Raw genomic sequence first — 15,915 nt, forward strand, 5'->3', positions numbered from 1 at the left:
TCTTCAAACCACATTATGATATGCAGAGTACTCTGATTTTTGAAAGCATTACAAATCTGGTGCATTTGGTTTGAACTAATACGGAAGAGGGTAACAAGCCCGTCAGTTTTGGATAACTAGGACTTAACTATATATTAAGGAAGATTTCTCTGAAACAATAAAACCTGTTCTGAATTATCTTGAGTGGTTAATGGCACCAATGTACTCTGTAGAGTGAGAGGGAAGACCAATGTGACACCAAAACGCTCCTTAAATCGGAAAACCATGGAAAGCAATCTCACTTGGCTACCCAAATAAAACCACAGTGAGCATATGAGTGACTACAATGTCCCAATTATTTCTCATGAGATCACGCTGGCATTAGCTGTTAATGTTAAAATGCTATGCTAACAGCTTTGCAGGCTGTAATGTAATTACTAGTGCCAAGCACGGTGCTAATTGCTTTATTTTGGGTGTATGAGAGGTGAGTACTTGGCACCCCTTGATGTGTAATTTATGCAGAGTGATTGGGTTATCATCACTTGCATTTGAAAAATGTAATTTGGAAATGATCTCTACTTCACTTTGATAGCACGGCAATTACCATGTCTTTGCCACAGCTATGAAGAACAGTAATTGAGCTCAAGGTGACTTAAATATGTAAAGTCATTAAAACCGCTAATGGAGCCAGTTCAACATTCTGAACCAAATATTGGGCATATCTTACCTCAATGGTTCCCTTAGCAATACACCAGCCACGGATGGATTCAGTAACTGTAAATTGCTCCATTAAATCATTTGAGGATTAGAAGTGTTGCGGCTCACTGTTAAGTAGTGAGGTGATGTAAGTGTGCTTGTCATTAGGTGTGCTCTGAAGACATTAGAGGAGTTAATGAGGTGCCACAAGCATCACCCGGGTGATAGTCATTACTGGCTGTCTTACTGGAGACAGGCTAATTAATCACTTGTTTACTAAGAGTGAAATGACATAAAACACATCATCCCAGGAGTGTAATACCCACCTGTGGTTTAGAAGAAATGTATAATTGAAGAGGAACTTACAAATTAATCTCTCTCTCTCTCTGTCTGTTTCTCTCTTTCCCATTCTCTATTTCTCTCTCCCTTCTTTCTTATTCTCTCTATTTCCCACTCTCTATTTCTGTCAACATCTCTCTCTCTCTCTCTCTCTTACGTATTTTCTTCCACAGGTCCGTATTGATGAGCTGGAAGAGGAGCTGGAGGCAGAGAGAGCCATACGGGCAAAGGTAAACAGCACAGCCCATCTGAGGTGGATGGAAAGCCCCTGGCACCAGACCTCCTCCATCTAAGTTACTGGTGACAGCCCAAACAAATAACCTCCAGTATTTCTGTATTCCTATCATTTCCCTTTAAAACCAAAATAGATTTGGACAACATTCAGAACGTTGGACCACACTACCTAGCAATGTTATGTGTTATTGTGATTATCTTTAGTTACTCCACACATCAAGTGATATATTTCCATGCAAACTTGCATCAGCACCAATGTGTGTAGGACCTTTATTCAAATGTAGTTATTCTATGTGGTTGTCCATCCACATATTTGCAAACCTGAGCTAAGTCTGTGTGTCACCTAGCCGTGCTGCTGCTGCTGCTTTTTCTGAAGTACCCTCTGCTCAACACAATCGATCAGAGTCTTATTTCTGGGGAGAGGTGGGTGGGAAATGCCATGGCATGCATTTAGGACACTGGAACCCTGAGGTGAGACTGGCCCTGTGATGGGCAGAACAAGGGGTAGCCCGGAGAGCGGGGGGAGGCGGCGGGGTACTAGTGTGCTGGAATCATTTGCACATGTGACAATAAGGGCAGGAGAGAGAAGGGGTGTTTTCAATCAGACCGCAGGACGACCCCCTTCCCCCTCCCCCTCCCCCCTCCCGACTGTCCATCAAAACCGCAGGCCCCAGAGCAATCCTTATGGCTTCCAGTTTAACCCCGCTATCAGTTCCTGTTGAGATGTGGCGCTCAAGCAAAGTCAGCTGTAAGCATTTAAGGGTTTATCTACACTCACCACACACCCGTGCTCTGTTGATAACTGAGATATAAGCACCTCACTTCCAGACATTTGGCAAGAGTTTCTGAGAAAACCCCCTAAATGTGTTCAGGTTATCAAAACAGCAACCATGCACAGGTTTTAGAATTACATTGAACAGTAAAGATGTGTAAGCGCTCTTTAAGTGTTTTACAAAAAAAAAAAGAAAAAAAAAGCCGTTCAGTGCTTTATTTACAAGAGGGGAGCCACTTTTCGTCCTTACAACACAACCTTCTGACATCCTTCACTGCCCACCTGTTATTTGCCATGCCTGTAAGCAGAGCACATGTTTCCAGGCACGGTGGATCAAGGTGGATTGGGTGACATGCCTCCTCCTGGCGGCGTTTTTGACAGTTTCTTCTGTTTTTTTTTTTTTCGTGCGAGCTGGGTGGCTTTCGTAATGGAACCGTGCTCTCCCCCGCCATGCCCTAGAACCGTGGCGGAGCGCGGGTGTCAAGTACAGACACGCAAACTCCCTTTATCTACCCCCCCCCCCCCCCCCCCCGCCCCCCACCTCCACACGCCGACCCCTCCTTCCAGAAGCCACTCTCGGGCCATCTAACCAAACATCCCCTCGGCAGACAGACCTCTCATTGTGTTGCTAACCACCCCCCTGTCCCTCCATGTTGCCCCAGATAGCATCAGGAGAGGAACTGACAGTGTTATTGCGCTCTGGGATCCAAGTTGCATGTACGCAGAGGGACCAGGGCGCATAGGTGTGAGGAACACACACTCATACCTACAAACACATACACGTGCACATACACACACACACATCCATATGTACATGTGCATGTTCGCACACACACAAGCACGCACGCACGCACACACACACACACACACACACACACACACACACACACACACACACACACACACACACACACACACACACACACACACACACACACACACACACACACACACACACACACACACACACACACACACACACACACACACCAAGAGACCAGCCAAATCATTCCCACAGCTAGGAAAACAACCAACCATACCTCAAGCACACATCCAGGGCCCAGGTTTCAAAACAGACAGCAGTTTTAGTGATGCAGTGGATCAACCTGACAAAAGTCCATTCCTGATCCACCTCAGAGGTCAAAGATCACAGGAAAGGGGCCAATCTGCGGGGGTCACACTGACCTCTACGAACCCCCTTTAGGTGTCAGGTGACACCTACGCAGGGCTTTTTGGTCCTTTTGGTCAAGATGGATGCACTCCCAGAACCCAGACGACCCGGAGCAAGCCACTGTCCTCTTTGAGGGCGCTCCTCTGATGGGGCTGTTACGACGTTAACCCATCAATCTCCTCCCTGACTGCTCCATGGTATTAAACCACACGCACAGGCTCTGTGCTGGCCGCATAGTTTTACTGGCTTTTTACAATGGCTTTTAAAAGGGCAGTAAATGAAATACAAACCTGCTCGGGTTTTTCTCACTGAGTGCCTTTATGTCCTCGGAGCAGATGACTTCTCTTGTTTGTTCGTTTAATGACCCATCTGCTACCCGAAAGCTGGCGATGGAGTCTTCCATGTGTTTGCCATGTTTTATATTGTTTTTTTGGGGGGGGGAGGCCCCCGGGGCTCAAAAATGCAAAACAACTTGCTTGGCCAGTTGTGTTGATTAGGCGTCGCCATACTGCTCCAATATGTCAGCATTCATGACCAATAAGCAGCAGGATTCAATGAATACTGCAGTGTTAACCAATGGATATACTGTATCTATACACTGATTTGAAATTTGTGTCGCAAAAAATTGGTGGGCATTAGTGTTTTGTTCTGAGTGTATGTACCCTGTGTGTGCGTGTGTGTACATGTGCATCTGAGTGTATTTGTGTGTGTGTGTGTGTGTGTGTTTGTGTGTGTGCGTGCGTGCGTGCATGCGTGCGTGCGTGAGTGTGTGTGTGCCTGTGTTAGCTCACTCCTGTGTCTCTGTTCAAAACTCATCTGTCTCTCAGGTGGAGAAGCAGCGCTCTGACCTGACTCGTGAACTGGATGACCTCACTGACCGGCTGGAGGAGGCCGGTGGAGCCACGGCCTCTCAGGTACTCTCATGGCGCCCGCGTCCCTCAGTGCTCCCTGTCATTAGTCTCTCTCTTTCTTTCTTTCTTTTTTTCTCTCTTTCTCTCCTTCTGTCTTTCTCTCTCTCTAATCTCCTTTCTCACTTTCCCCCTATTCCCTCTACCTCTTGTCCTTAGATGACTAAAATCATAAAATGTCTAATCTGAAAAGACATTTACCTGACCTCTGAGATACCAGCGGGCTACATACCAGAACTTTAAGTTCTTAAGACTATAGAAATGTTTTATGTATATGTAATATTACAATCTTGCATCTTCTGTGTAATCTTACCCTCATCCCCCTGTTTATCTGTCCTGTCCTACATACTCTATCACCTACCCTTTTGTCTTTTTTTTCATCTCTCCATGTCTCTATCATTCTTATCATTCTGATCTCTCTCTCTCTCTCTCCCTCTCTTTCTCTCTCTCCCTCTCTCTCCTGCACAGATGGAGATGAATAAGAAGCGCGAGGCGGAGCTGCAGCGTCTGCGGCGGGAGCTGGACGAGTCCTCGCGGCAGGCCGAGTCGCTGGCGGCGGCGCTGAAGAAGCGGCACGGCGACGCGCTGGCTGAGCTGGGCGAGCAGTGCGATGGCCTGCAGCGCACCCGCGCCAAGCTGGAGAAGGAGAAGCAGAACCTGCGCCTGGAGGTGGACGACCTGGCCGCCTCGCTGGACAACCTGCAGAAGGCCAAGGTCAGTCAGAGGACACAGAACAGATGTCTGGAGGGGGGGGGGCAAGCTACTACACGCATTTGTGCTGCGAGGTTGGATTAGTGGGTTTTACTCAGCAGAGTCAACTCTGAAAGTTTGCATGGCTGCTGAGGTAATGCCAAGCCAACTTTCAGAAGTCAAAACTATTTGTTGCCCTTTTAAAATCTACTTTTATACTTTTAAACTTTTTAAAAAGCTTCAGTGTTAATTTCTTTAAAAAAAAAAATAGCATCATAGCGTCACTGGACCACATGCTAAGGGCGTAGTTCTAACTGGAAAAGTACAATGTTTCATACCAGTGCTACGGCCAGAAAGATCTCCTAATACAAAGCAGTGTTTGTTGTACTCCACGTAACTTTCGTCCCAAACTTCTTGTATTGACTTTACATTATTACAATTTACATTAGTGCATTAGTGCGTTAGTTACATTATTACTATTACATTAGTGCTCATTTACGGACAGAAGTGCAAGTTAGCGTATGGGTCTAACTGAAACGCACAGCTTTGCTGGGTGAACTCCAGTTCAAACTCTACCACCCCTGTGTCCGCCCCGCCAGACCTCCACAGACATCCAGCTGAGGAAGCTGGAGGAGCTGCTGGCCGAGGCCAACTCCAGGAACGACGACCTCCAGAAGGCCCTGACCGAGGTGACGGTGGCCAAGAACCGCCTGACAGGTAGGAGGCCATGTGCTTTGGCATACACATGTACAGAGAGGGTAGCCTGTTAATATCACATTTTCTGTTATTGTGTTCTGTACAGACAGAGTCAATATCATTCAGTATAGAGAGGCAACCTATGAACTGAGGAATTGGAAAAGCCTCAGTTGGAAATGTCTATAGATCACATGTCGAAAATCAAATCAGAAATGTCTAGACAGTGTAATATGTTCAGCTATGTAGACAGCAATAATTATATATAATAACTTTAGCTCAAGATGCTATAGAAGATGTTTTTAAATGCCACTTCCACACATCTTACATTTCAAGTGGCACCATATTACGCATGTCATCCGTTCATGACACCACACTCCGTCTCGTCCCCTGTCAGTCAGAGGGCCTGCGTCAGCAAACTGCATGGCAGTGGAATGTAGCGTCCCAGCGAAAGATATGATTATAACACACAATACAAATGTAACACTTAGAGTTCAAGTGCTAAGCCATCTCCAAGGTCAGCACTTCCTAACTGCTGGTTGCACATATATCAGTGAATGAATGCAGAAGGACAGAACATCCTGATCGTAGCCCTCACAGTCCCTCACCACAGATGCATCTCTCTCCCTCTCTCTCTCTCTCTCTCTCTCTCTCTCTCTTCCCTCTTTCTCACACTCCCCTCTCTCTCTCACTCTCCCTCTCTCCTTCACTCCTCTCTTTCTCCCCCCTCTCTCTCACACTCCCCTCTCTCTATCTCACTCTCCCCTCTCTCTCTCTCTCTCTCTCTCTCTCTCTCTCTCTCTTCCCTCTCTCACACTCCCCTCTCTCTCTCACTCTCTCTCTTTCTTCCCTCTCTCCTACATTCCTCTATTTCTCCCCCCCCTCTCTCACACTCCCCTCTCTCTATCTCAATCTCCCCTCTCTCCCTCTCTTTCTCTCTCTTCGCTCTCTCTCACACTCCTCTCTCCATCTCTCTGTCCCTCTCTCCCTTTCACTGTCTCTCTCTCCTTCTCTCTGTCTGCAGCTGAGAACAGTGAGCTGGCGCGGCAGCTGGAGGAGTCTGAGAGTAAGACCTGTCAGATGAGTCGCTCCAGAGGCCTGCTTGGCAGCCAGCACGAGGACCTCAAGAAGCAGCTGGACGAGGAGCTCAAGGTTGGGACTTCTGAGCAGGGTGCTACATACATGCAACACTGGTTTACGTGTGAGTGTGTGCGTGGGTGTGTGTGTGAGAGGAAGAGAACTGAGTGGTTCTATGTCCATTTATGTGTTTATATGTCCCATGTGATCCATTCATTCAGTCAATCTCTCATTCCTTCACTTGTTGAAGTGCTCATATTTCAACCCTACCATCTGTTCACCTTCATTTCCAACTTTTGAAACTTGAATTTTGATTATTGTGGCCATCTCTTTGTGTGTGTGTGTGTGTGTGTGTGTGTGTGTGTGTGTGTGTCTACATACGTGCTAATGTGTGTATATGTCTTTGTATATGTCCACACACGCTTAAGCACCCTATCGGCCCTCATTATATTCATGAGCAACGTGACTGGCAACACGCAAAGTCCGTCACGCATGTCCTAAAGCTAATTTCATAACCTGGCAAAATCATTTTGCTAATTTCATGAGCAAGATTCTAAGCACAAACATGGGTGGGTTAGCGCAATGCTGGCGTGTGTCTGCGCACAGATGTGGGAGTTCCAAGTAGAAATGAGTTCCTTCAAAGCAACACCTTTTTTCCATGGAACTTCTAAATGATTTCATGACGGGCAGACCTCCCGCACAAGAACCTCCGGTCTCCTCTGGTGTAAACCGCTCCGTTCGTTGTTTGCTCTATTTTAGGACAACTACGGAGCTCCGTTGAAACGTTAATAAGTTATGGTCGAATCTTTGTGATTGGCTGATAAAGAATGATGTCATTACCTCTTCCACTAATTACTCAACCCATTTATGCTGGATTGCGCCCTATGAAATTAGCAAATATAGGTATTCCTGCCTATTCCAGGCTTACCACGGTCATGGAAAATCCTGGAAAAGACATTTTTTCCAGGCCTGGAGAAATGATGACATTCAATAAATTCATTGAAGGTTTTGGGAAAGTCATGATATTTGATTTTGTTTGTATGTAGGTCTAATGAAATGAATTACGTAATTGTTCAGCTTGTAATGTTTTTTGCTTTTGCAGTGTGATAGTTTCCACTTGAATTTACATGGTCTAGCTAGTCTAATAGAAAAGTAATGGACCAGGCTGTTTAATTTTCATTCAGTTATTAGGTCCAATTTGTGGTGTAAAGTACCCAATTTTGTGTATTTGTGAAAGGTCATGGTCTCTGAGAATGTCATGGAAACGATAAGAAATGTTGTCAATGAAAATGGGTGCGAACCCTGCTTCTCGCGGTGCGGTCACTTATGTGCGTAGCCTGTTTGCGGTGCAGATGAAATTAGGTGCCCTCAATGTTCATTTTCACATGAGTGTGTGTGTGTATGTGTGTGTGTGTGTGTGTTTGTGCATGTATGTGCGCCCGCAGGCCAAGGCGTTGGCGAGCAGCAACATGGCGTCTCTGCGTCAGGAGTGCGAGAGCCTGCGCGAGCAGCTGGAGGAGGAGCAGGAGAGCAAGATGGAGCTGCAGCGCCTCGTCTCCAAGCTCAACAGCGACGTCACCCACTGGAGGAGCCGCCTGGAGGCCGACAGCATCCAGCACGGCGACGAGCTCGAGGACGCCAAGTACGACACCCGCACACACACGCACGCACGCACGCACGCACACACACACAAACGCACACACACACGCGTGTGCGCTCTCACCATGAGTGCAACATACACTTGTAAAATGTTCCTGATTAGTCATTAAAGCTTTCCGTCATCTGTCACACATACTCATACTCATGCACATACATCATGCACATACACACACAGTCACACACATTCTCCCATCCAGCCTCCACTTGTGTGAACACACACACAAATACACTCACATGCACACAATATATAAAAAAATACCTACTGGAGGACCTAGTGAGGACTGGAGGACAACATTGAGCACAGTGGAAACTCAACCCACCATTAAAGGATACCATGAAGTTCAGCATTGACTTTACAACACACCTGGTCACACACATAAACATATATATTCATTTATTAACCCTCTCCCTCAACTCTCACACATCCACACACACACACACACACACACACACACACAAGCCTCTATGGCTTCCACCCACACACACAAAACGAGCATTCACAATCGCAGTCTTCATCACTAATCACAACCACAAACCCTAATCCAGCACCATATGCGCAAGAACACACCACATAATCGCCCAAGCCATATAGTAATAACCCACTACAGACTTTCCATTTGTGTTTGTTTTTATCCACATGTGCCCAGATAAACATCCCTGTACGTGATCTTCAGCTTGCACCGACATGCCTGTTGGTTTATTGTTAATTATGCTTGTTTGTGTTTGCACAACACACACTCAGACACACACACACACACAAACACACACACACACACACACACACACACACACACACACACACACACACACATGCATTTTATTACTTAAACTCCACGGCCGTGTGTGTGTGCTGGCTGCAGGAAGAAGCTGTCATCCCGGCTCCAGGAGGCCGAGGAGGCGGTGGAGGCAACCCAGGCCAAGTGCTCCAGCCTGGAGAAGACCAAGCAGAGGCTGCAGGGGGAGGTGGAGGAGCTCTGCATGGACCTGGACAAGGTGGGAATGCCGTCCAATATGGACAGTCAGATATCAGTCCAATATTAGCCCATAACGCATGAGAGTAGCTGATGGAAGATGAATGAATGAAATGAAATCTGAGGAGTGGTTCCACCCAAAAATGTGTGTGTTGTTGATTAGGCTACACATAGCTTAAGAATTTTCACTGATAATACCAGTAACAGCTCAGGAAACATAAAAGAATGTAATTCGTTAGCCTGAAGATGAGGAGAAGAGTAGTTGAGCAATCTACTGTTTCTCTGTTATAATCAATGCCCTGCCGTTTATTCTTCGCTTTGGTCTTTCATTTGACCCTAGTACAAATCAATAACCTTACTGAGGTCCACTAAAGTTTTATTGACCCAACTGTCTCTGCCCTTCATCCTCCACCTCACCCCTCCCTCTCTCCCTCTCTCTCCCTCCCTCTGTTCATTTCTCTCTCTGCATCTCTCCCTGTCTATCCCTCTCTCCATCTCTCTCTCCATCTCATCCCTCTCTTTATATCCCTCTCTCTATCTCTCCCTCTTAATCTCTCCCTCTCCCTGTCTCTCCCTCTCTCTCTCTCCAGGCCAGCACCAATGCAGCAGTGCTGGACAAGAAGCAGCGCGTGCTGGAGAAGCAGCTGGGCGACTGGCGTCTGAGGTGCGAGGAGCTGTGCCAGGAGGTGGAGGCGTGCCAGAAGGAGAGCCGGCAGCACGCCACCGAGCTCTTCAAGCTCAAGACGGCCCACGAGGAGGCGCTGGAGCAGAGCGAGGCGCTGCGGCGCGAGAACAAGGCCTTCGAGGGTGAGGCACGGAGCGAGGAGAGTCTCCTTCGTCTCTTTGGGATTAGCCGTCCATTCATCTTACTAGCCATGCTCCCGTCAACTTTCTGTGCACCTGTTTCTTTCTTTCCTTCTTTCCTTCTTTCTTTCTTTCTTTCCTTCTATTGGCCAATCCAATTATCTTTCCATCCATTCTGTCCATTCTTCTGTTTCTCTCTGTTCATCCATTCATCTGTCTATCCATGCATCCATAAAATGTCTGTGTCTTTTTTTCTTTCTTTCCTTCTATTGGCCAATCCATTATTCTTTCCATCCATCCATGTACTTATCTATGTACTTAAGGTTACAGGGTGTCTGACTATATGCAAAGCCATCCATTTCCTACCCATCTAACCATCCATACAATCATCATTTTACCTATCAGTTATTTCTTCATGCATTCATATGTTCATTTGAAGCTTTTGAAACCTGCCACCGTGAAATAAAAAGTGGTCCCATTGTTCCCTAAACAGTCCCCACTGATCCTGTTGCAGTTTTCAATTAAGAAGTCAATGCAACTGTTCATGTATATGCTCATGTTTACACTACATAAGACAAGGATAAACATACACCAGAAATTGTTTACCCATTGGACCCATATTTTGACATATGACAGAGAAAAGACACAGATCACATTCATGATATTGCCAACATTTATGAATACCATACTGTGATATTTAATATTTATTTAAAAAAACATTCTTCTCCCATACACAAGTATGGTGAACAAATGTATTGTGAGGTAGCTGCGTTGAACTAATTCCAAAAAAGCGCTCACTTTAGCCTTACTGTGAAGCAATATGCTAGTTCAAATATTAGCACTCTTCCAAGAAGCAGCCTATGCAGACATTTGAACACGGACATTGCTCTGTGCAGCACTGTGTTTGCCTGATTTGTCTCTCATACTGTATGTAATGCATGTTTGGCTGGATCAGAGGAGATCGCTGACCTGACTGACCAGCTGTCTGATGGGGGGAAGAGTGTCCATGAGCTGCAGAAGATGAAGAAGAAGATGGAGATGGAGAAGGAGGAGCTGCAGGGCTCCCTGGAGGAGTCGGAGGCGGCGCTGGAGGTACTGGAAGTTTACCAACACTGACCTTTGACCCTCTTTTACTCTGTTCTATCTCACCTTCATGCCTCTCATGTTTGTAGGACTCTTTAATCCTATGAATCAGTCCTGTCTCGCTCTCTCTCACACAGACACACAGGCATACAGACACAGACACAGACACAGACACACACACACACGCACACATACACACTCTCTCTTCAACCTATAGATCATCACAGGAGTTATGAGGAGTCACTTAACTGTATTTGTCAGCCCCCAGATATTATCCAACCGCACGTAGTGAAGGCCATACATCACCCTCTCATAGCCCCAGAACCTTAGTGCTGTCAGAACCCAGAACCGCTGTCTGATCCCCCCCCCCCCCCCCCCACAAGGGGGGGTGGGGGGTGGGGGGGTCGAGACGATCTTTCACCAGGACCCCAGAAGGGCTGGTGGCTGAGTGATAGAGACAGAGCAGAGGAGAGAAAGGGCTCCTGGGCAGAGCACTAAATTAGCGGGGGCCAATTGGTCTTTGAGATCCCGGGCCCCTGATAAGATCGGATCTCTTACCGCTGGTGCCTGCCAAGATGGATGGGTGGCCCCAGGGCTAGAGACTGAAGAGGAACTGACAGGCCGCGTGACAAAGAGAGAGGAGGCTGTGTCTGTGTGTGTGTGTGTGTGTGTGTGTGTGTGTGTGCACGAGAACGTGTTTGTGTGTGTATGTACTGAGGGTTGGACAGAAGAACAGGTATAGGAATTTGAGGATCAGAGATGAGAGCGAGAGAAAGAGAGAGAGAGAGAGAGAGAGAGAGAGAGAGAGAGACCATTATTTTGACAGAATAACACATATATTCCCAGAATTCCACCATCTAAATGATCTGGACAGACTCTCAGTTTTACTGGGAGAGAGGGAGGACTGCTGTAGACTGGCAGCAAAATATGTATCAGCCTGTCATGAGCTCCACAATAATATGAACCCCCTGTCCCACATAACTAATATTTAATGTTTAATGATTAACAATGAACCTGTTATATGTTTCTATACCACATTGTTACCACCTACAACTTATTGTTTGTTTTTTATTTATTTATGTTAATTGTGCTTGTACATTTTATGTAAACATGCTTTGGCAACGTTGTATTGTATGCAGTCCTGCCAATAAAGCCTTTTTTTAATTGAGAGAGAGAGAGAGAGAGAGAGAGAGAAATATAAAGAACATCTGAGGGGAAAATGATTCACAACATAGAAATTTAAGATTGATGTTGATGAGACCAGGGTGAAATGGAACAGAATAGCAAAAAAAAAAGAAGAAGATTGAGAGATAATAAAGGCAGAAAACAAGAAAATACAGTGACTCAGAGAGAGAGACACAGACAGAGAGAGAAAGAGAGAGAGAAAGGGAGGGGGAGAGAGAGTGAGCGAGAGAGAGCACATTAGTTCTACTTCACTGGCCCACGTCTTGTAGTGCCAGAGGGTTGTCTTTCATCACCCACTCGGTGACATCTCACCCACTTCGTGTACACACAGAGACAGAGTCTCATCAGCCCCATACATCTCTGTTCTCAAGTGGCTTCACTTTGTTCTCACCTTCCCCAAAGACAGAGCCACTTCAGAGGGTACATAGATATGCCATAGAGGCAATGGCTGAAATATGTGATTGCTTCTAGTGTGTGTGTGGTGGGTTGAGGTGTGTGGGCAGTTTATGAGTCATGACAGAAAGCCTCAAGTCTTTTTGGGTAGCTGCAGCTCCAGAGCCTGGACTACCGCACTCGGTGAAGTCAGTCATTGTGTTCCTGGTCTAACAAATCCACATATTCCCTTTTGTTTGATTCTGTGGTTTAGACAATTAGTAGTGTACATCAATAAATTAGCATTAGTGTCAGAATCAGATTTTCAAAAGCACCATTAGATAGCAAGTCCATGACCCTTACCAGGTCACTCCCGTGTGCTGATCTAAGATGACTAGACTGACTCCTCTCCTATCCTCTTCTCACCTCTCCTCCCATCTCCTCCTTTCTTTTCTCCTCTCTTCTCCTCTCCTTTCCACCGTCTCCACCACCAGGTAGAAGAGACCAAGGTGCTGAGGTTGCAGGTGGAGTTGTCTCAGGTCAAAGGTGACATGGAACGCCGGCTTCAAGAGAAGGAGGACGAGTTTGAGGCAGCCAGGTACTGTGCGTCTTCACTTTGTCCTCTATCCATATCTCTTCTCTTCTATCTCTTCAGTGATCGTTTGAAATGAACTCAAACTTGTAGCTAATGTGAAGTTTGTGAGGTTCTAAGAACGAGTTAAACAGAAGAGAAAAGTGACTCTCCATGATGCAATGATTGACAAGACTGCAGCTCTCTTGAGCATTTTAATGGACAGGTTTGCATGCAAAGCAACAGAATTAATGTTATATTCTACATTGCTAATATATTAGGATGTAATCCCTTTTTAATCACCAACATTTTGATTAGTAACTGTAATTCAATTCAAAACAAATTTCTTGGTAATTGTAAGAGATTACAATTACATTAATTAAGTACTTTAATTACGTAACTCCGTTACCTGTAAGTAGTTACTCCCCAACCCTGCTGATAACTAAACCTGGGAGTTGTTTTATATCTCCTGACATGATCCTTTCCTATCTGCTCTTTTCTCTACTGCTATGATTCAAATGCTTAACAAACATTTCCCTGGTAAGTGCTTTGCATGTGTCTGTCTACGCGTTTCATTTACCTTGAACACTTGCACACCTTGAACTAAACAGAAACCAGATACATGAAATATATCTGAACTCTTTGAACTACTGTGACATTGAGTGTGAGCCACATACTGTACATGCACATATACCTTCAGAAAGAGTCACCAGAGAGGGTTGGAGTCCCTGCAGGCCAGTCTGGATGTGGAGCTGAAGGGTCGCACTGAGGGAGCTCGCCTGAAGAAGAAGATGGAGGCCGACCTGAACGACTTGGAGCTGCAGGTGGACCTCCTCAACAAGAACAACATGGAGCTCATGAAGTCGGTGAAGAAGATGCAGCAACAGATCAAGGTTGGGCTCTGACCTCTGACCTCTGGCCTTTCACCCAACTATCACTCAAAGACTGACCCTACCTGAAGCACCAACCCTAGGTTTCAATCAAAGTGCAGGCATTATAGCGTTCTACAAATGAGGACAGATATCTTGAGATATTAATCTCAAATCCAAGGTATCATGCTGTAACACATGGTCTTGCTAGTACAATTTGTTGGAGTGAGTAAGGCAGAATACCACAAACTGCACGAGCCTATCTACTTTTTCAGACTAGATGGCTGAAAAGGGAAGTGTTTGGTATAGACAGAAATACAGTATATGTCTTGGTTCCAATATGGATTATTCTGGGTTAATGGGTCATGATGTGATGATGTTCAGCTGGGTGTAGCAGAATATACTGTATATCGACTCCCAAATCCAAAACAACATGCATGCATAGTTAGACACACTAAAAAGTGTAATGTTCTTCAATGTGTGACCAAACTAGTGATACCCATTTTTACCAAGCATCCTACAAACCGTCCCCTCTAAAGACTCCCTCCTCTGTTCCTCCTACTCCAGGACCTGCAGGCCCAGCTGGAGGAGGAGGTGCGCCAGCTGGAGGAGGCGCGGGAGGAGAAAGTCCTGCTGGAGCGCCGCTGCACCCTGCTGGCCAGCGAGAGCGAGGAGAGCCGCGTGGCTCTGGAGGCCGCCGAGAGGGCCCGCAAGGCCCTGGAGACAGAGCTGCAGGAAAACACAGAGAAGTTCAACGAGCTCAACAACCAGGTGACACAATCAATCACTGGCTATCTCTTCCTGTTTGTTTTATGTCCCTTTATACTGTTTATACATGCTATCTATGAGAACATAAACTGTTGAGGTCTTAGTAAACTGTACTACTGATAGCAACTAAGTTCTGGCAATTAATCCATGTGTCATACATCCTGCCAAACCACTGAGTATACACATTCATTGGCACACTCTGTTCGCTCGCTCTGTTCAATTTGTCCTTATATTTTAATCTATATTTTCATTCCTGCCAGACAATAAATGCATTGCTTGGGAAGAGCTATCTGTCTCGCTCGCTTACTGTTGTTCTCTAACTCTGTCTCCCACCCCTCTGCAGCTCCAGGCGGCCTGCAGTGGGAAGAGGAAGCTGGAGGTGGACCTCCAGCAGCTGACCCACGAGCACGAGGAGCTCCAGGGCGAGCTTAGGGGGGCCAACGACAAGATCAAAAAGGCTAACTGTGAGGTAAGACAGGGCTTTGCATCAGAAGTCCATTAAGAGAGCTGAGACACAGCTGAGACACAGCTGAGACATTATCTTTAATAGAGATGAATGGGACAGATGTCAGATCTCAGATGTGAGATTAATGTTTTGTAATGAACGCTAATATGAGGCAATTTCTTTGCTGAAGCCTGAACCTGTGTTAGAGAAACCAAGTTTTGCCTAAGGCTTTTTGGCCTCTCTGTAACCTTTGGTTGCGGCGATGCTGCGGTGCTGCTTTGCTGCAGGCTGCGCGTGTGGCGGAGGAGCTGCGTCTGGAGCAAGAGCACACGCTGCATCTGGAGAGAGTGAAGAAAGGCCTGGAGGCCCAGATCAAGGACATGACCACCAGGCTGGACGAGGCCGAGCAGATGGCCATGAAAGGGGGCAAGAAGATCATCCAGAAACTGGAGGGCAAGGTAAGAGGAACTAGTCCATGTTAGAAGATTAGAATGTTCCAGTTGATCGGAGACACCACTTCATTTTACCTCTGATGTCTTCTCATGTAAAACTGGAGAGGTTCTAAAGTTTCCAGAGTTTCAAGTTCAGAGAGTTAGGACTGCTCACCAATACGTAGGATTATTTTAAAA

At 46.2% G+C, this 15,915-nt stretch overlaps 1 protein-coding gene across 2 annotated transcripts in view; it reads left to right on the forward strand.

Annotated features, from left to right (window-relative positions):
• LOC105888776 (myosin-16) overlaps positions 1–15,915 on the forward strand; it is a 37,362-nt gene that overhangs the window by 18,729 nt on the left and 2,718 nt on the right. For both annotated transcript variants that reach the window (XM_012814517.3, XM_031560741.2), the window contains 14 exons: positions 1,188–1,244; positions 4,019–4,105; positions 4,568–4,813; positions 5,389–5,506; positions 6,507–6,634; positions 8,005–8,201; positions 9,079–9,211; positions 9,780–9,996; positions 10,949–11,085; positions 13,128–13,231; positions 13,905–14,097; positions 14,641–14,844; positions 15,185–15,310; positions 15,574–15,744. In XM_012814517.3, the coding sequence (XP_012669971.2) occupies positions 1,188–1,244; positions 4,019–4,105; positions 4,568–4,813; positions 5,389–5,506; positions 6,507–6,634; positions 8,005–8,201; positions 9,079–9,211; positions 9,780–9,996; positions 10,949–11,085; positions 13,128–13,231; positions 13,905–14,097; positions 14,641–14,844; positions 15,185–15,310; positions 15,574–15,744 (2,118 nt within the window). The remainder of the gene's footprint in view (positions 1–1,187; positions 1,245–4,018; positions 4,106–4,567; positions 4,814–5,388; positions 5,507–6,506; positions 6,635–8,004; positions 8,202–9,078; positions 9,212–9,779; positions 9,997–10,948; positions 11,086–13,127; positions 13,232–13,904; positions 14,098–14,640; positions 14,845–15,184; positions 15,311–15,573; positions 15,745–15,915) is intronic.

The sequence above is a fragment of the Clupea harengus genome, chromosome 23, assembly GCF_900700415.2.
Source record: "Clupea harengus chromosome 23, Ch_v2.0.2, whole genome shotgun sequence".
Classification (NCBI taxonomy): domain Eukaryota; kingdom Metazoa; phylum Chordata; class Actinopteri; order Clupeiformes; family Clupeidae; genus Clupea; species Clupea harengus.